Below are 18,662 nucleotides of genomic sequence, written 5' to 3'. Positions count from 1 at the left end.
GTCTGTGTGCTTTTCTCCTCTTCTCATAAGGACACCAGTCACATTGGATTAGGGCCCCACCCTAGTGACCTCATTTTACCTTAATCACCTCTTTAAAGATCCCCATCTCTAAACACAGCCACATCTGAGGTGCTGGGGCTTAGGGCTTCCGCACATGAATTTCGGGGACACGGTTTAGCCCATGACACCCAATTCTCTGCACCCCTCACTGTTGCGCTCAAGGTGGCTCATGGGGACACACTGAACCTGCGCAGTGGAGCAGGTCAGCAGGGACGCATCTGGACCTCGGGGATGGATCTGGGGGGTGGGGCAGGAGTGCCCTTCTCCCCGATCCCACCAGCCCCCAGACCCTTTTCCTCTTTATGCCAGGGGTCTCCGCCTGCCTCTCACTTCCCTGGCCCTTGGGCCAAGATCACCGCTGCTCAGGAGCCAGATTAAGTCACTGGCACCGGTTCTGATCCCTAAGAGAGGACGTCCGGGGGGCCAGCTTGGGTTGGTGCCCCCCGCGAGGCAGTCAGGGCTGGGCACAGCTGAGGTTGGGGACAGGGGCTCTCAGCCAGGTCTGGTCGCCTCCCATGTGACCTGGAAACTTTTCTGACCGTGAATTGCAGCAATGGGAACAATTTAAGTGCATCGTGATCCAGACACAGTGAGTGTGTGTGTGTGTGTGTGTGTGTGTGTGAAACAAACATTTCAGCAGCAGTCCCCCTGCTGCGAGAAATCCTCCATTTCATTCTTCTAGGACCCTTTGATATCCTAGAAAACATGCCAGGTGACCACCCTAAACCAGCGTGGGGGCCGCCTGCAGGTGGAAGGACGCTGCTTGGTGTCCCTGGTTGAGAGCAAGTTGCAGAAATTGGCCCTGGGTGCAAGTGGATTAAAGTTCAGGGGAGTTTTCAAGACACAGGGCAAACCAGCCCCGTAACTGCCGTAACCTGGATGATTCAGGTCGGGGGCCCGTCACCGAGAGCCCCCCCGCGTGCTTTGTTATCACCCTGTTGCCCGAGCCCTGGTCTTGTCACAGGAAGGTGGGGTCAGGATCCCAGCCCTAACCCTGTGATAAGGAATGCGAGGCACCCGTTGCAGGGTGTGCAGGGGTCCCGGGACGGCCAGCTCGGGGTCCTGGCTGAGGGCTGTGTCCGTGGCAAGAAGCGTCAGAACAGAAAATGCCAGGCCTGCCCCTCAGTTCTTGCCCTTGGTGATAAAGGGGGTTGGACTCACTAACACACACGTCAGGGGACCCAACCGAGTGCTGGGATGCGGTCCAGGCCCACCAGGATGACTTTTTGGCTCAGTGAAATGGCAGCGCAGCTGAAACTTGGTCCCCGAGAGAGGAGGCCAAGGTGGGCCCCACGCCCGGGTGATCCTGTCAGCACTTGCTCATCTCGGTGACTGCTCAGACCGGTGCGGCGGCCTCAGGGGCAGCTCCGTCCCTGCCCTGGAAGCTCCCACCCCTCGGGGGACACGAACGTAGCTCCTAGAGACACAGGGACCCTGCGTCCTGCCCCAGCCCTGCCGTTCAGGGGCTGGATGACCCGTCGGCTGGCGTGAACTTTGTAAGAGCTCAGTCCGTTCGTTTCTGACATGGGGATGGGACCCCCAGGAGCACAGATGATGTCAGAAGAGCACCCAGCCGACGCGGCTGCCGCTGGCCGTCTGGGCCCGTGGAAGCTTCAGGAACCGAGTCACGGTTCGCTGCAGCCACACTCAAGCTCGTGGCAGCTCAGCTCGGCTTCCAGGTGTGACTGAGGCCCTTGGGTCAGCGGAGGAGCTGCCTGCTGGCCCCTGGGCTGGGAACGCTCCGGGTCGAGGAGGGATTCATTAGTACTTGAAACAAAATCGTGGCCTTCATGCAAGTCTCATGCGTGACATCTGGCGTCCTGGTTCAGTGCCTGGCCCAGACGGGATGGCCAAGGGGTCTCAAGCGCTCTGGTCTCCCGACCCAGGAAACCGTGCCCTTTGGGGATGCTGTCCTCTCCACCCGGGACACGTGCATCGGGAGTGAGGTCTGCGAGGAACTCTGGACACCCCACAGGTCAGCCTTGCCCTCTGCGCCATAGATCCCATCCTCGCTGGGCCCCGGAGGATTGGAGGTTTGCAGCCTTCCTGGTGTCATGGCCTGGGGCTGGGGAGATGCCCTGGGAGCTGCGGGGCTGGGAGGGTGGGTTGGGGACACCGGTCTCTTTGCCCTCCCCTGCCCACAGCCCACACGTGGACATGGGCCTGGACGGCGTGGAGATCTTCACCAATGCCTCAGGCAGCCACCACGTGCTGCGCAAAGCCCACGCCAGGGTGGACCTGGTGACCATGGCCACCACCAAGGTAGGTGGCGGCGGGGATGCTGGAGCGTGTCTGCCTCACGCTTGTGACCCCAGCGCTGGGCGGGGCCTGAGCGTGAGGATGCCCGGTGCTTCTGGTTACAGCCGCAGCCGATCGGTGTGCGTGACGCCCCTTCCCGGGCCCCACTTGCCTGACCTCATTTAACCCTCAAAACTGCCCTACGGGCCAGGTGCTGTTGACACCTCTGCTCTTTGGAGCAGGACACTCGGTACATGGCGGTCAAGTGGCCCCTGGGCTCACACCCCAGCCATCCGGTTCCTGGGCTCTTGACCATCATACTGGTCTCAGGACAAGTGTCATGGTGACCGGGAACCAGGATGCCCGTTGGCACCACAGCAAGGCACGGGGAACGCCCACGAGTTTGCCCCTCTTGCTGGCAGCCTGACACCAGGGGCCGTGTTTGCTCTTCCCTGGGACAGAGTCTCGGCTTCGTGACCTGGGGGGGTTGTCTTCTCTGAAGCTGCATCTCTCCTCCTGTCTGGTGGAGGTGACAGCGCCTGCCTTGAAGGGTAGTTGGGAGGCGAGAATGAATGATTCGTGTGATGCCTGGTACCTTGGAAGGCCGAGAGCACCATAGCTGCGGACGTTCCCTGGAGGCGCACATTTTCTTGCTGGGGTGGGGGGGCTAATTATGACACAGTCGCAGGGGCGTCTGAAGCTTCGTGTGTTTGGGCCGGAGGAGGGTGAAGGTGACGGACCACAGTTGACCGTTGCCGTCCCCTGCATTTTCCAGAACGGCGGGATTTACTTGCTGGCCAATCAGAAGGGCTGTGACGGGGACCGGCTGTACTACGACGGCTGTGCCCTGATAGCCATGAACGGCAGCATCTTTGCCCAGGGATCCCAGTTCTCTCTGGACGACGTGGTACGAACCAGCCCGCGTGGGATGGCGGGAGGGTCTCTGGTTCAGGGGCCGTGTTCTCTGTTCTCCCCCATGACGGGGGGTCTGATGTGGCCCCATGGTGGGTCCTGCTGGTTTTGATTGCTTCCTCTTCACCTCCTTGGTTCGGGAGGGATTCTCACCCTGAGGTTACGGGGACCGCCCGCACAGCACGCTGGACGGATGGGATCCCCGGCAGTTTATCAGCCCCACGTGCCCTGCAGGGTCCCCCCGAGGCTGCCCTTGGAGCTGAGGGAGAGGCCAGGAGCTGCAGGAGCGGGCTTTGTAGTGACAAGAGGGGTGACCCCCGGTTCCCGGGAGGATGTGATGGGCTTGTTTGAAGAATCCCACAGCCGGGGCTGGCGGGGAACTGGAGCCAGTCCTCAGGAATGAGCAGGCACCGCGCCTGGTCCCCGTGATGAGAGCGGAGCCCGTCCGTGGGGGCGGATCCAGGAGGGGGCTTGCAGGTGGGCCATTAGGGGGTTTTCCCCAGAAATCAAGGCAGCACACGTTTCCTGTGGGCCCTGCCCTGCGGGTTCTGGAAGCAGCATTGGAGACCCCCACCCTCCTCATTCTGGGGGGCGCCCTGGTCTCACTGGACTGATGACCAGCTGGGGGCGTGGGGGGGCACGTCCCCCCAACGTTGTCGTAACCTCACTGGAGCCACAAATATGAAAACTGCACACCCTCTGCTTCTGAAAACACATTAACGTGAGTACAGAGCTTTCCCATGTGATTGGACATTAGTTTCCTTTACAGAGAGAGTAAGACGAGATGAAAAGGTGCTTGTAGAGAATCGTGTGGCTCTCCCTGTTGGTTTTCTTTTTTTTTTTTTTTTAAGCACCCAAGAAGGAAAATGGCTTTTACTGCCCAAAAAATGGGAATGGATTCCAATTCCGCAAACACAACACAGCGTAACTTTCAGTGCTGCCGGGAAGGGTCACTGTTACTGGGCTCAGACGGTCAGTACAGGTCTCATATGGCATCGCACATCTTGTCTTTGGATCCAACTTGGGTTTTTTTTGGAAACAAATGTTGGAAACGCTCACTCACAGAGGCAGGTGGTAGCAAAAAAAAAAAAAAAGAAGTCTCCGGGGATTGCTCTGCCGGAGCAAAAGGCAAGCGGTGTCACGGAATAAGAAAGTCTCCAGGGCCCTCTGTTGTAACTTCTGTCGCTTCATCTCCTTGGCATCCACGCAGATGAGGTGATGTTTCATGCCTTCCGCAGTCTCCTTGGGGTTGTTGGCAAGGAAGTGGTTATGAAACCAAACTTCGGTTTCAAAATGGGCCGAGGAAAGGAACTTTGAAAAGAATCCCATGGTGTTTTCTTGCCCAGAGGGAAGCCCAAGGTTTGGCAGTCTGGGCCCCGGCAGTGGGAACACTCCGTCTCCCTGCAAAAGTCGTCCTGATCGTGGTCCCTCAGAGTTTGCTTTCCAAGTGGCTGCGTCCCCAAAGGCGTCCTATTGTTCAGTATTAACCATGTTAAAGGCGGAAGGGCGTTGGAGGGGAAGATGAAGTCCATGCAGACGGCTAGGTGTTCATCTGCTGCAAAAATGCTTCAGTGCACGTCGGTTTGGCCAAAGCACTCAGCCAGACGTCAGAGCCTCAGGCACCTGGTGGCAGGGTTCACTGGCAGGGGGGTTGGGGGGGGTCACGTGCTGCAGGATGAGCAGGCGTGCAGGTCACTACACGTTCTGGACCCCATCCAGGCCCCCCAAGGAGCCCCCATTTCAGCAAGCACACGGGTGATTCTTCGCCAGACAGAAACCTGGGGACCGTTGTCTCCCGCCCCCTGGAGGGGGCTTTCGAGCCAGAACTCTCTGATTTTGCCTGAGTGTTGGGGACAGAGGGGGCATCACTGCCCTGCGGCCAGGGCAGTGCCCTTCTGTCCTGCCACCTCCTCCGTGGTCAGCTGACCTTCTCGAGGGCACATGCTTCTCACAGCCTCGATCGAGCCTTTGTGCAAGGCTAACCTAGTTCTGGGGAAGGTGGACTGGAGCCTTCTTCTCAGGAAGGGTTCACTCCTCCGGCGTCTCCTCACTTTCTGTGGCTTTGTCAAGGCAGCCCGGCGGCTTCAGTGACCCGTCACTTGGGAAATGACAGGAGAACCAAAGGACGCGGCAGCTCTTTACTCTCTGTCTCTTCACGGGTGCTTCCAGCTTGGGTTAGGCCCACTGTTGACACAGGTAGCTGTCCACAGCCCAGCGGCAGGAGCGGGGGCCCAGCCACCCTGTGTCCCCCAGTGGTGCCCAGAAGCAGTTCTTGCTGTCCTGCACCTGTGTGTATGAGACAATGTCCTCATAATATAATTTGATTAGTGTTTTTTTTCTTCATAAGGGAAGGAGTAACGTCTATGAGTTAAAACTTTTCCCTTTTCTGTAATTTGTTGCAAGTGGCAGAACCCCCATCTCATCTGGGTTCGAAGGAATGAAGCATCATCTCCTAGAACACAGGCAGCACGTCCAGGCCAGGACCCCAACGTGATGACTGCCGGGGCTCTGGCTCCACCCCTCCGTCACTCTCCATCTGGGCCTTCCTCTGTGTGGGCTTCATTTTCAGTTGCCTCTTGGTCACAGGATGGCTGCAGGAGCTCCAGCCACGCATCTTCATGCAGCCCCGTTCAAAGGCAGAAGAGGGGCCCTTGCTCCTCGTGTGTCTTTTTAAGAAGCTTTCTCAGAAACCCCAGCAGACATTTATTGACAGGATTGTGTCCCGTGCCGTGATTAACGAATCACCGGCAATTCCGTGGACGTTCCCGTGGCAACGACAAGAGGAAAGGGCTTTGGGTCAGCAGCACCACTGGCTGTCCCCTCTCCCTGGACCCCCAGTCCCTGCCTTAGAAGGCATAACTCATCGGGTGCCATTTGGCACACCTACGAAAACAAATTAGACGTGTGAGTGAAAAACAAAACAAAACAGGAAATCACGATTTCTCTTTGAAACTCCCTTCTCCAGGAAGTCCTCACCGCCACGTTGGATTTGGAGGACGTCAGAAGCTACAGGGCAGAGATTTCATCTCGAAACCTGGCGGTAAGTGCTTATAGACACACACATGGGATGCGCGTCAAAGACCCAGAATTTTTTTTAATAACAGCTTTATTGAGATGTCATTCCCTTACCCCACAATTCACTGATTTCGGCACACGATTCAGTGGATTTTAGTGTATTCGTGGAGTCAAGCAGCATCACCACAATCAGCGTCAAAACATTCTCATCACCCAAAGGAAACCCGGACCCACGAGCTGTTACTCTCCGTCCACCTGCCCCAGGGCCCCCGGCAACCATCAGTCTGCATTGTCGCTTTGGATTTGCCAATTCTGGACGTTTCATAGAAATGGAATCATATCACATGTGGCCTTTCGCGTCTGACTTTTTTCGCTGAGAAGAATGTTTTGTGGCTCGTCCATGCTGTAGCATGTGTTAGTGCTTTATTCCTTTTTACGGCAGAATAATATTCCACTGAATGGCTAGACCACGTGCTGTTTGTCCATTCGTCTGTCGGTGCACGTCTGGACCATTTCCACTCTGTCTGTGATGAATTGTGCTGCTGTGGACGTATGCCCGGGTGTCTGTGTGGACGTGTTTGCGTGTCCTTTGTTATATACCTGGGACTGGACTGCAGCGTCCTGTGGTGGTTCCCTGTTTGACTGTAGGAGGCCCTGCCAGACTGTCCTGAGCCACTGCCCATCTCACGTCCCCCCAGCGCTGTGCAAGGGCTCTGGGTTCCCCACATCCCTGCCAGCGTTTGCTACATCCGTCTCTGTTCTGGCCGTCCTGGCGGCCGTGAAGGGTCCCCAGTGGGGTTCTGAGCTGTGTTCCCCACTGGCTGCAGTCATCCCAGGGGCCTGTACGGGTACCAGCGCTGAGGGGTTGTCCTTCCCAGGCCAGCAGAGTGAGCCCCTACCCCCGCGTGAAGGTGGACTTCGCCCTGTCCTGCCACGAGGACCTGCTGGAGCCGCTCTCTGAGCCCATTGAGTGGAAATACCACAGTCCCGCCGAGGAGATCAGGTGGGGCCCTTGGGAAGCTGGCGGGGGGGGGGTGGTCCTGTTGTCCCCCGGGGAACCCCCCATCCCCTGCTGCACCGCCAGGTGGCACTGCGGGGCCAGCGTGTCCTGGTCTCCAGAGCCTGCCCTTGACACTGCAGCTGGAACCCCTGGCCCACACCCAGCCCTGCCACTCCTTGCCCTGGGCCCTTGGGCACAGAGACGCTGTTCTTGCCTTCCTGTGCCATTTCACAACCGGGCCAATGATAGCATCTGCCCCCTGGGGCTGTTTTGAGATTTCAAATGAAATCATTCACGCGAAGTGCTTAAAACAGAGACCTGGGCGTCGTGCTGGCGGCTCTCACGGGCACAGCGCCCACCTTGGCACCTGCCCCCAGGTGAGCTGTGGACCAGGTCAGCAGTTCCCCATCCTAATGCTTCCCATCGTTCCCCAGCCTCGGACCTGCATGCTGGCTCTGGGATTTTTTAAGACGTAGCCAACAGGTAAGGCATCAGTGTCTCACCACCTCCCTCTGCTTCTTCTCCCGGTTGGTTTGCGTCTGATCCTGCGGCAAGCTGGTGACTCTTTTTTTAATGCAAGCATTTCATGGCTCTGCTTCCGTCGGGAGCCTCAGCTACACCAGACAGAGCCCAGAGGTCCCGCTGAGCTCTGGCTCCGTCTTTGGGGTCCTGTCTGATGACACTGAGTTACGAGACTCCCCGCCTCCTGCCGGTTTCGTGATCGTGCGTGTCTGTTGTAATTCACCGTGGAGACCCAGCCTTAGACCCTCCACAGTGGAGGTCCCTTTGCCTTCTAGAAAGTCCATCCTGGAACGTGCAGGGCATCTTTTCCCCTCCCCCAGGGAGAGTATTTTGTGGGCGCTCATTTTTGCAGGGGGCGCATCTGGGGGCGCATTGCTTCCCAGAGGCCCTGCTCACACCCCCGTCTGGTCGGCCCGTTCCAGGCGGGGTTCTTCCTGCCCCTGAGCGGCGGGGTGGACAGCGGGGCCACCGCCTGTCTCGTCTACTCCATGTGCCACCAGGTCTGCGAGGCTGTGAAGCGCGGAAGTAGGTGACGTCTGGGGCCCGAGCGGGTCCCAGGGGGTCAGCCTGTGGGAGGAGCAGAGGGGAAACCCAGGTCCTGGGCCTCGTGGTGGAGGTCGTCTTCAGAGGTCACAGCGTCGCGCCCGAGTCCCAGGGCCTGGGGACAGCAAGGCCGTTAAAGTCCCTTCCAGGGCCTACGTGGCTGTGTCCATCAAGCCACAGGTGCCCGTCGCTGCCGTGTGTCAGCAGTGTGGCCCCAAGGAAAGAACAAACCCACGTTCACACCCTGTCGCTCTGTGCGGTGACATCGGCCATTCCCTCAGTGTCCGCGGCCGAGAAACGGGCATCGCAGGGCCGATCTGACGAGGTTCCCGGGCGGTGGAGAAGGGATTAAGTGGTGCAGGCACCTGGCACACGGCACGTGCGCTTCTGTCCGGTGGTTTTCAGGTCAGGAAGTGCTGGACGACGTCCGGACCATTGTGAACCAGACCAGCTACAGCCCCCAGGACCCCCGGGAGCTCTGCGGCCGCATCCTGACCACCTGCTACATGGCCAGCGAGAACTCCTCCCGGGAGACGTGCAACAGAGCCAGAGATCTCGCCCAGCAGATCGGAAGGTAGCTGGTCAGTGGCGTCGGACACGGCCAGGTGGCGGTGACGGCGGGCAGCTCCCCGCAAGGCCACGTTTGTGGGTCAGTGAGCACCCCAGAGGCGAGCGGGTTCCCTCCTCACCCCCCTCCAGCCGGGAGCACAGGCAGGCCCCTGCCCCTCCCGGGAGCGTGAGCCGCCCTCTGCCCTCTTCCACCTGGAGGCCTCTGTGCCTGAGGAAGGTGGAGAGAAGGCATCTTGCCACACAGGGAGACTTGGCTCCATTCAGAACGTCCCATTTATTCTGCCTCCAAGGGAAAAATAAGAGGCTGCCCATTCTGTACGCGGAGCTCAGCTAAAAGCTGTCCCTGCGCAGCACTTCTGCTCCCAGGGAGATGCCCAAAGGAAGTGAAAGCAGGGACGTGAACAAATATTTACACGTTTGGGTCCGTGGCAGCGTATTCACAATGGGCAGAACAGCTCAAATGTCCATCGACAGCTGAGTAGGTGACCACGAGGTGGTTACGAGGGGGTGGTATTCAGCCTTAGAAAGGAGCGAAGCGCTGACACAGGCTACGACATGGATCAGCCTGGAGAGCACCGTCCTGAGTGAGAGAAGGCAGTCAGCAAAGCACAGATACTGTGTGGTTCCATTTCTCTGAAATGTCCAGCCCATGCAGACCCACAGAGACAGACAGTGGGTCAGGCGTCCTCGGGGGCTGGAAGAGGAGGGTGTGGGGAGAGACCGCTCGTGGGCACAGGGTTTCCTTCTGGGCTGATGGAAAGTTCTGGAACTGGAGGTGGCGTCGTCAGTGTCCTCGATGCTGCTGAATGGGGCACTTGAAAATGGTAAGTTCTGTGTTTTTGTTTTGCCGTCTGCACGCCTTCCCTTTCTCTCCCCAGCCACCACATCGGTCTCAACATCGACCCAGCCGTGAAGGCCGTCATGGGCATCTTCAGCCTGGTGACGGGTAAAAGCCCTGCGTTTGCAGCTCACGGAGGAAGCAGCCGGGAGAACCTGGCCCTGCAGAACGTACAGGTGTGCCTCCCAGATGGGGCCACAACGGGGGCCGCAGGGAACCCGGGGGACAGCCGGCACTGGGGTCAGCAGCCTGCCTTAGAGACCCTGAGTGTGCAGCCTCGCGACAGGATGGGGGTCTGCGTGCGTGTGCGTGCGTGTGCGTGAGAGCGTGCGCATCGGCGTGAGGGTTTGGGAACGTGGCGTGTGTGCAAGTGCGTGCATTTTCTGCATCTTCGGGGGGCGGCTCAGACGCAGCCCCACCTTCCAGCGGCTGCAGGGGAGCTGGACCCTGCGTGGTCTGTGGAGGGAAAGAGGGGGCCTGGGCTACAGCTGCCTGGGTCTGTCCTGTCTCTCTGTCCCCTTTCTGTGGGTGCGGGTGACCTTGCCGAGCAGTGCAGGGAGTGACAGGAGGGACCACGGTCTGCCCCGCTGGCTTTGCAGCCCTGTCTCACCGCGGCCTCGGGCTTTGGTCCTTCCATCTCTGTGGCTGAGTGCAGGAGCCCACGGTGTGGGTGAGGGGACCACGGGCTCCCGGCCCCTCTGGACGCTGGAAGCTCCTGCATCACTTAAACTTTCCTGTGCTCCTGAGGTTGCTGGGAGAGCCCCTGCCCCGAGCTGCAGGGAGGCGGTGTTAGCATGCGCGTGCCCCGCCCCCGCCCCGCGCGGATGACGTTCCCCTCCTGTGGTCCAGGCGCGGGTGAGGATGGTCATGGCCTACCTCTTCGCTCAGCTGAGCCTCTGGTCCCGGGGCGCCCCAGGCAGGCTTCTCGTGCTCGGATCTGCCAACGTGGATGAGAGGTGTGTATGCCCTGCTCTGCACGAGTCCCCTGGTCGACCCGCGGCCACTCCGGCAGGGTCTATGTCTCCCTTAGCTCCTGATGCACCTTTGAGAGCAGCCGAGGGGGGGAAGGGGCACAGGGGTCAGGTGAAAACGATGGTCTCTTCTGGCCTGTAAACCCTGGCCCTTGCCCACGGACCGGACCCTGTTCCTTCCGTCAGCCATCCGTTTAACGGGACAGGGAGTGATGTTACACCCACCTCGGGGTTGCTCGAAGGAGCCCCGCTTAGGGCGGTGCAGGTTTTAATCCCCCCTGTCTGGGACCCAGGGGGTCTTACACCCCGGCTTTGCACCCTCGTGGGAGCCTGGAGGGCTGAGTGTTTGGTCTTTCTCTTGAAAAGTGGGCAGAGGTCAGCCGTGTGAGTGCAGGTGGGACAAAGGCCAAACAGTACCCACAGCACAGGTCAGCAATGGCCTTGTGGGGGGGGAGCTTGGGATGCGGGTGGAGAGCTGCGGTCATCCAGTGGTCCAGTGAGAATATGGTAGCGGTGGTGGCGGGGTGGAGAGGGACGGACGCATCGAAGGGGTGAGTGTCGTGGGGTTGAGGTGACAAGTGGGCACAAAGTCGGTGGCTCCAAGGCGCCAATGAATTATCTTACAGTCCAGTAGGATAGGGGTTCAGCACGGGCCTCACGGGGCCAGAGTCAAGGCGGCACGGGGCCGGTTCCTTCTGGGGGCTCCAGGAGAGGCACGGGGCCAGTTCCTTCTGGGTTCGGTAGGATAGGGGTTCAGCACGGGTCTCACTGGCCCAGAGTCAAGATGGCACAGGGCCGGTTCCTTCTGGAGGCTCCGGGAGAGAAGCTGTTACTCGCCTTTTCCAGCTGCTGGGGGCGCCTGCATCCTTTGGCGTGTGGCCCCTTCCTCTGTCTGCAGAGCCCGTGGTGCAGAATCTGTGCGCCTTTCCTGTGGCCACAGCTCCCGCTGACTGACGCCCCCCGCCCGCCAGTTCTCTCTTCCACATTTAAGGACCCTCGTGCTTGCATTTAGGGCCCACCCCATAATCCAGGGTAATCACCCATCTCAGGGTCCTCAACCTCACCTCATCTGCGGAGTTGCTTTCACCCTGTATGTGTATGTATACAGGTTCCGGGTATTAGGATGTGGGCATTTGGGGGCCACTCTGCCCACCGCAGGAGGTGTCTGGCAGTGGGGAGGCAGCCCTGCTTCTGTGGACTCAGCGTCCATGCCTGAGGTCCTGCCCCTCCCTCCCGAGGACCTCCATCCCTCAGCTCCGCACTCTGCTGGCCCCAGCCCTCCCTCCCAGACGGGCCGCTTGCAGGTGGCTGCTGGTCAGTCCCCAAGCTGCTTCCCGGCCCAGACGTCTCGTCCGGCTTGCTGGATCCTCCTCCTTGGCTGTCCGTAGCCTCTGCCCCTTCCCCAATCTGCCCCAGCACATCAGGCTTCTCCAAGACCCTTGAATCTGCCAGGGTCTGGCCCCAGGGCCCTGGAAGAAGTGAGTCTTCGGATGCCCAGGGACTGGATGGCCAGGCCCCCAGGTTCGTGGAATCTGCAGCCCCTCGGGTCTGCTGCATGGAAACCGCGCGTTTTTCTCCTGCTGTAGCCTCCTCGGCTACCTGACCAAGTACGACTGCTCCAGCGCGGACATCAACCCCATAGGCGGGATCAGCAAGACAGACCTGAGAGCGTTCGTCCAGCTCTGCATGGAGCGCTTCCAGCTTCCCGCCCTGCAGAGGTGCGTGTGCGCCCAAGAGGCCTCAGCCGTGGCCCCTGAGCCACCGGGTATGCGTCTCGGCACAGCCCCGGGCCACCCTCGCCCCATCAGCCACCTTCCATAGCTCCCATCTCCTGATGGAAACAGTCCTGCCCTGCAGGCGCGCTTGGGGTCCCGAGACCAGGCACCCCCTTCCTTCCCATCGGTGCTGCCCTGGCTCTGGCCAGATCAGGCAGCCGCTGCTTCCCTCTTCCCCTCACCACCCTTCTCCCGCTGTCGTAAGGCCGGGAGGTCTGTGTATCCCTCCGTCCTCGGGCTGAGCACTGCCTGGTGCTTTCATGGTATCTGTTGAGTTAATACGCAGGTGTTGTGACTGACCTCTGTGTGTCTTGGCCGCAGCATCCTGGCAGCACCGGCCACTGCCGAGCTGGAGCCCTTGGCCCACGGACGGGTGTCCCAGACTGACGAGGTAACGACGGTGGCTTTGTCACTGTGCTTCTTCCCCCACCTCCCTGCTGCTGGGTTCCTTCATGGCCTCCTTTCTGCCCCAACAAGCCATGCTCCATCGCTGGGTCCCGGCCTGGGAGCCCAGGGCTCAGCGTCATCCATGGCTGGCCTTCAGTGTTCAGTTCAGGTCTCTCGAGGTTAGAGCCGGGAGGGAGGTGATGAGGCGAGTGGCGGGGGTGGGGCTGGGTTCCATCTCCAGCAGAAGTTTTAACCTGTCCCCCAGCGCTGACTTGCTGTCACTCATGAGACGCATCTCTTTTGTCCCCAGGAAGACATGGGAGTGACCTACGCGGAGCTGTCGGTCTACGGGAGGCTCCGGAAGATCGCCAAGATGGGGCCCTACAGCATGTTCTGCAAACTCCTCTACGTGTGGAAGGACGTCTGCACCCCCAGACAGGTAAGCCATGTGCAGTGTCCTCAGGGAGTCGGCAGGTAAGGTCACCTTGTGGGTGAAGTTGACTCAGGAGCAGGTGGCCACGGTGTGACCTTAAGATGAGAACAGTCTCTCTCTCTAAGGAGCTACGGTCCAGTTTCAGGCTCCCAGCAGCCCAGGCCTTCCTTCCACGCTGGCTCAGTTTGTCTGGGTGGGGCTGGATCCCATCGTAACGCGCAAGCTCCTCCTTTTTGGGGGGCAGGGGGCGAACTCTGAGGTCGGAATATCGCTGCTTTTCTGCGAGCTGTCAGGCTCCTCAGGGCCGAAGCCCACAGACAGAGCGGTCCCCGCAGAACCGCCTGGAAGCCTCGTGAGATACATCTTCCCGGGACCCCTGACCGGGTCTCCTGATGCAGCTTCCGGGGTGCTGGAGTCAGGAGCCTGCGTCTTCAAAGTTCATCCCGCTGCCCCAGCCCGAGCAGTGGCACCGGTCCACTCCTGCCTTCGGGGGGTCCAGACGCAGCCGTGTTGCAGGGGGTGGGTGCTGTTAGCTCGCACAGCCCAGGGCAGTGCTGCTGGGAGCACCAGCCTGGGGTCTTTCCGGCTTTGCCAGCATCAGGCCCTGTGCATCCCTCGCCTCCCAGGTGGCCGACAAAGTGAAGCGGTTTTTCTCGAAGTATTCCACGAACAGACACAAAATGACCACACTGACCCCCGCGTATCACGCCGAGAGCTACAGCCCAGACGACAACAGGTTCGACCTGCGGCCGTTTCTGTACAACGCCCACTGGCCTTGGCAGTTCCGCTGCATAGAAGCTCAGGTAAATCAGGCAGAGAGGCTTTTTCTCCCTGTTAAAGGTCTGTGGAGGGAATATCAGCTCACTTCCGTTGAGGACCGAGAAGCTTTTTAATATATACGGTGGCGTTTTTTAGCGTCCGTCTTTCTGCAGAGGATCCAGTACGTTTCAGGTCAATCAGAGCATGAGCTATTTTGGGCTGTGCTAAGGATGCTAAACTCAGGGCTACAACACTGTGTCAGTGTGGTACCAATACTGTCATTTCTAGACTACCAGGGTATCCAACTGGCTTCACATCTTCCTTTTTTCCCCTAATTACCTAATAATAGAGCCATCTTGCCCGAGAATTCAGGCTTCTTTTATCCTAACAGGGGAGGGACTAGAGTCAAACATTTCCTGGCCCCAGAGGGGATGTGTTTTTTTCTTCCTCCCTGCAGCCATTCATAGGTGGGCCTGGTCAGGATGTTTCCCGTGAGCTAAACAAAGATATTTTAGCTTCATGTTCATGACCTGGGAGGCAGGGTTGGGCCAGAGGTGGGCCATTTTGTATAATTTAAGCTTATAGGCAGGATCCCTTTAGTGACGAGCTAGCGCAGCGGCCGGAGCTAGCCGGTGGGGAGCGGGAGCAACCATGAGGAGATGATGTGCAAACAGATGGGACGCAAGCAACGCTGCACGTCCGTGGCCGTGGCCCTCATCCAGGGGTCGTCAGGCAACGTCTGGAGACATTTTTGGTTATCGTACCTGGGGAGGGGTCTGTGCTGCCGCATCTAGTGGGCGGAGTCCAGGGATGCCGCCAAACACCCCGTAGTGCACAGCCCAGCCTTCTCCCCCCGCCGAGTATTAGTCAGCCGTGGGGCCTCGCTTCCACCAGTACGCACTCAGGAGTGAGTTCCCTCACATCAGGCCTGGGGTTCAGAGGGTGTGCCAAGACCCTCAAATGGAGAAAAACACATGTGGGTAAAGACGGAACTCACCTGAATCTTCTAGCCCAGCAGCGACCCCGTGCCCGGGCCAAGGCACATCCTTCCGGACTCTGGATCCACCCCCGTCTCATCACTGAAGATGCTGTCGGAGGACCTGCTTTTTCAGTCCCGTGACCGCGACCCTCTTCCGGGTGAATCGGTGCATCGTGACGGCCTCACCGTTCAGGTCCTCGTGGGGACGCTGCATCTTCTCTTCTAGGTTCTCCAGCTGGAGAGGAGACAGCATCAGGACCTGGACGGCGTGGACTGAGCCCAGGTCCTGCGCAGAGGGCTCCCCTCCCGCGAGGATGCTCGTGCTACGTCTGCCTTGCCGGTGACTGTGCAGGAGTGGCTGGCGTGTCGACAAGCCCCGTCTGACATATTTCAGGGAGAGGGATCTTTTCGGTCCAGTTTCTTTAAAAAAGGCTGAAATACAAGAGGATGCAATTTTAAACCCTCTTCTGTTTTTTTTTTTAATTAATTTTTATTGGCGTATAGTTGATTTACAATGTTCTGTTAGTTTCTGCTGTACGGCAAAGTGAATCAGCCATACGTACACATATATCCGCTCTCTTTTAGATTCTTTTCCCATGGAGGGCATTACAGAGTCTGAGTAGCGTTCCCTGTGCTGTACAGCAGGTACTGGGATGGACACACCCAGACTACTATATATAAACCCTCTTCTTGAAGCGAGCGATTTCCCCAGCCCCTCTGGCCCTTGTGCAGCATCTCCTCTGAGTGTCACCTGAGCTGAAGGAGGATTTTCCAGGTGGGGATGGAGGAGGCCCTGGGGGTGGAGGGTGGTTCTAGAACGACCGTCCCCGCCCGTCACCCACCCTTGCAATCTCTGTAGTTTTGCAAAGCAGCCCTTTCTCCTTTTCTGCCTCTGTCCTTGTGTATGATTCTTCTCACTATAAACTGGCCCATTTCCCAGATTTCTCTTTCCTGGTCACCGTCATTGTCATTCCGAGGACCTAAACCTGCAGGGATGCAGATTCGCCTCCATCCTGTGCCACCAGGGAAGGCTTCACATGCTCTCGGGGCAGTCTGCGCGGTCACCATCCCTGCCCCCCCATGTGCTGCCCTAAGGAAAGACCCCCCTGGGGGGCTGGCTGCCTGCTCCCCCCCATGTGCTGCCCTAAGGAAAGAACCCCCTGGCGGGCCGGCTGCCTGCCATCCTTGCCAGCCTTCTCCTCCCATTTCGGTCTCACCATCCTGGGTCAGCACCCAGGTTAAGTGGGACGATGCCAGTGTGGGCGGGAGGAGAGAGCTGGGCTCTGGTTGCGGGCCTTGCGGAAGGTCCAGCCTTGGGCCCGAGCAAGACAGCTCAGCCCCCGTGCTGCTGGAACACCAGGAATTCCTAAGAATCCCCAGGAGTATTTACAAACTGCATCAGCTTGGACTTCCTGCGTGTGTGTTACCAAAAGCCTTACCCAAGAAAAGAACCTGGGGAACAAGGAAAGGAATTTATTGATGGACGTGCTGAGCGGTCCGGGGGAGTGACGGCTTCAGGCCTGGCTGGACCCAGGGTTTGTGCCATGTCGTTGGAACTTGTTTCTCTCTTCCCCTGACCCTGTCTCTGTGCGCTGGCTTCCTCTTGTGACGGCAGTCTTGCCAACTCCCAAGTTCAGATCCAGCAGGAGATCAGCACATGTGCCTTCCCCGTTTCTTCAGTACAGGCCCTGGATTAGCTCAGTTGGGTCATATGCCCATTTCTGAACCAGTTAGCTACTGCCCCGAGGTCCTCCAAAGAGGGCCACGGGATGTTATCAGAGTCAGGAAGAATAGATGGTGAGTTCTCCAAACAGGAACGGCCGCTGCACACACCCTCGGGCCCTGGCCCGGGCCCCGGCTCTGGACGATGGCTCCTTGGGTCTAAGCCCACGTTTCCTGGCAATGCTACTGCAGGCCCTGGGCCTGCAAAGCACGTGCACAGACCTTTCCTTGACTTCCCACAGTGACAGCAGCACCCAGGGACATATTAATAAGACGCCAGGCTTGGGCCGAGGGAAGGGAACAAGGGCACACGCCCTCTTTCCCCGAAGGCTGCCGCCATCTTTGTATCTCCCACCCCCGGAATCCAGAAACTCTCCCGCAGGCTCGGGGACAGAATAACCCCCTCTCCCTCACCCCACCGAGGGCCACTTTTCTGTGACGTAAAGTCACTCGACATAAAGACAACCTTTTAACCACGATGCAAAGCCACATCCTGCTTGCCGTCCAGGGTCCTTCCAGAAGAGAGTCTTGGCCTTGTGGACCCAAATCCCAGTGCTATGGTCTGAATGTTTGCATCCCCCCAAAATTCATAGGGGAAATTCTAACCCCCCCATGTGATGGTGTCAGGGGGTGTGGCCTCTGGGAGGTCATGGGGGCCTGAGGGTGGAGCCCCATGAATGGGATCGCTGTCCTTATAATAGAGGCCCCAGGCAGCCCCTGGCCCCTGTGCCACGTGAGGACCCAGCAAGAAGTGTCTGACCCGACGTGGAAGAGGCCCCTCCCCCGACCTGCCCACACCTGGTCTTGACTTCCGGCCTCCAGAGCTGTGAGCAGTGCCCTCTTGCTTATGTGTCACCAGGTCTGTGGCATCAATATTTTGTTACAGCAGCTCGCACGTACGTACTAAGACCCCCGTGAAGGTGTTTCTCCTAAAACAAAGGGAAAGTTTACGCTTCAAGGAGAATTCAGTCCTTCACCTTCGGGAGAATCTGGAAAGCAAACAGAACAGCAGTAGAAGCTGTTCTTCGAGCCGATGTGGCCCAGGTATGCTGATGAGGACAGTTTTGAGGACGGCCGGCGAGTGGATGGGTGCATCCCGTGCGGGCAGCCCTCCCTGAACCTGTGGGTCTCATCCCAGCATTTGACCCTCGTGGGTGGTGACACGGATGAGCTCAAGAGGACGTGGCTGTGGGTTCTGCAGCCTAGGGGTGACAGTGCTGTCACCTTCTGGGATGGCTGTCACCCAGGGTGATGGCCACGCCCCTCGGTGCAGGTGTCGGCACCCCACGGGTGTCCCCCCGGGGGACGTGCACCTTGCTGACACCCTGGGGAGGAGACATCCTCCTGTCTGCCGCCCCCCTCCCCAGCCACACGCACCCTCCTGAGGCCGCGGCTCCTGCACCACGTGTGCTAAGAGTGGGGTGGAGGGCTTCTGCTCCAGGGAAGGGAGATGGAGGGAGCGTGGACACTCAGGACGGCCAGTCATGGGGTCAGTGGCAGGGTCCTGAGCATTGTCCTGCGAGAGCCTCCTGCACTCAGGGACCCCAGGACCCCGGCCGCTGGTCATCCAGGTATAGGGTAGTGTCCCCCATTTATAAGGTAGTGTCCCCCAGCTATAGGAGGTGTCCCCCCTGCTATAGGGTAGTGTCCCCCCAGTTAAAAGGTAGTCACCGGAGCTTGGCTGGTGAGGGGCTGTGGGTTCCTGTCTGCAGCTCCAGCTCGTCGTGGGGGGTCCTGGCTCTTTTCTGAGACCCAAACATAGACAAGCCCGCCCACCCCAGCTCCTGGAGAGGGCAGTGAAGCCTCATGTCAAACCCAGAGCTAACTCGGAATCTCCTGGGGTCGCTCCTGAGAGCAAAGACTCCCCAGCACCTTCCTCTCGGTTGGACGGTCGTACACGCTTCGGCTGAAACATTTCCCTCAACAGTCAAAGCAGCC

The 18,662-nt window shown here is 59.0% G+C and overlaps 1 protein-coding gene across 4 annotated transcripts in view; it reads left to right on the top strand.

The window, feature by feature from the left end:
• Positions 1-15,943, top strand: part of NADSYN1 (NAD synthetase 1) — a 30,309-nt gene extending 14,366 nt beyond the window's left edge. For all 4 annotated transcript variants that reach the window (XM_033402509.2, XM_004278057.4, XM_033402510.2 and 1 more), the window contains 15 exons: positions 1,947-2,035; positions 2,205-2,322; positions 3,074-3,205; positions 6,176-6,250; positions 7,104-7,228; positions 7,660-7,708; positions 8,170-8,272; positions 8,696-8,864; positions 9,739-9,874; positions 10,548-10,654; positions 12,256-12,387; positions 12,766-12,835; positions 13,142-13,270; positions 13,891-14,067; positions 15,229-15,943. In XM_033402509.2, the coding sequence (XP_033258400.1) occupies positions 1,947-2,035; positions 2,205-2,322; positions 3,074-3,205; positions 6,176-6,250; positions 7,104-7,228; positions 7,660-7,708; positions 8,170-8,272; positions 8,696-8,864; positions 9,739-9,874; positions 10,548-10,654; positions 12,256-12,387; positions 12,766-12,835; positions 13,142-13,270; positions 13,891-14,067; positions 15,229-15,279 (1,662 nt within the window). In that variant the 3' untranslated portion in view covers positions 15,280-15,943. The remainder of the gene's footprint in view (positions 1-1,946; positions 2,036-2,204; positions 2,323-3,073; positions 3,206-6,175; positions 6,251-7,103; positions 7,229-7,659; positions 7,709-8,169; positions 8,273-8,695; positions 8,865-9,738; positions 9,875-10,547; positions 10,655-12,255; positions 12,388-12,765; positions 12,836-13,141; positions 13,271-13,890; positions 14,068-15,228) is intronic.
• Positions 15,944-18,662: the final 2,719 nt, after the last annotated feature.

This window comes from Orcinus orca, chromosome 8 (assembly GCF_937001465.1).
Source record: "Orcinus orca chromosome 8, mOrcOrc1.1, whole genome shotgun sequence".
NCBI lineage: Eukaryota > Metazoa > Chordata > Mammalia > Artiodactyla > Delphinidae > Orcinus > Orcinus orca.
Note: the sequence above shows the minus strand (reverse complement) of the source record. Positions and strands in the feature narration are given on the sequence as shown.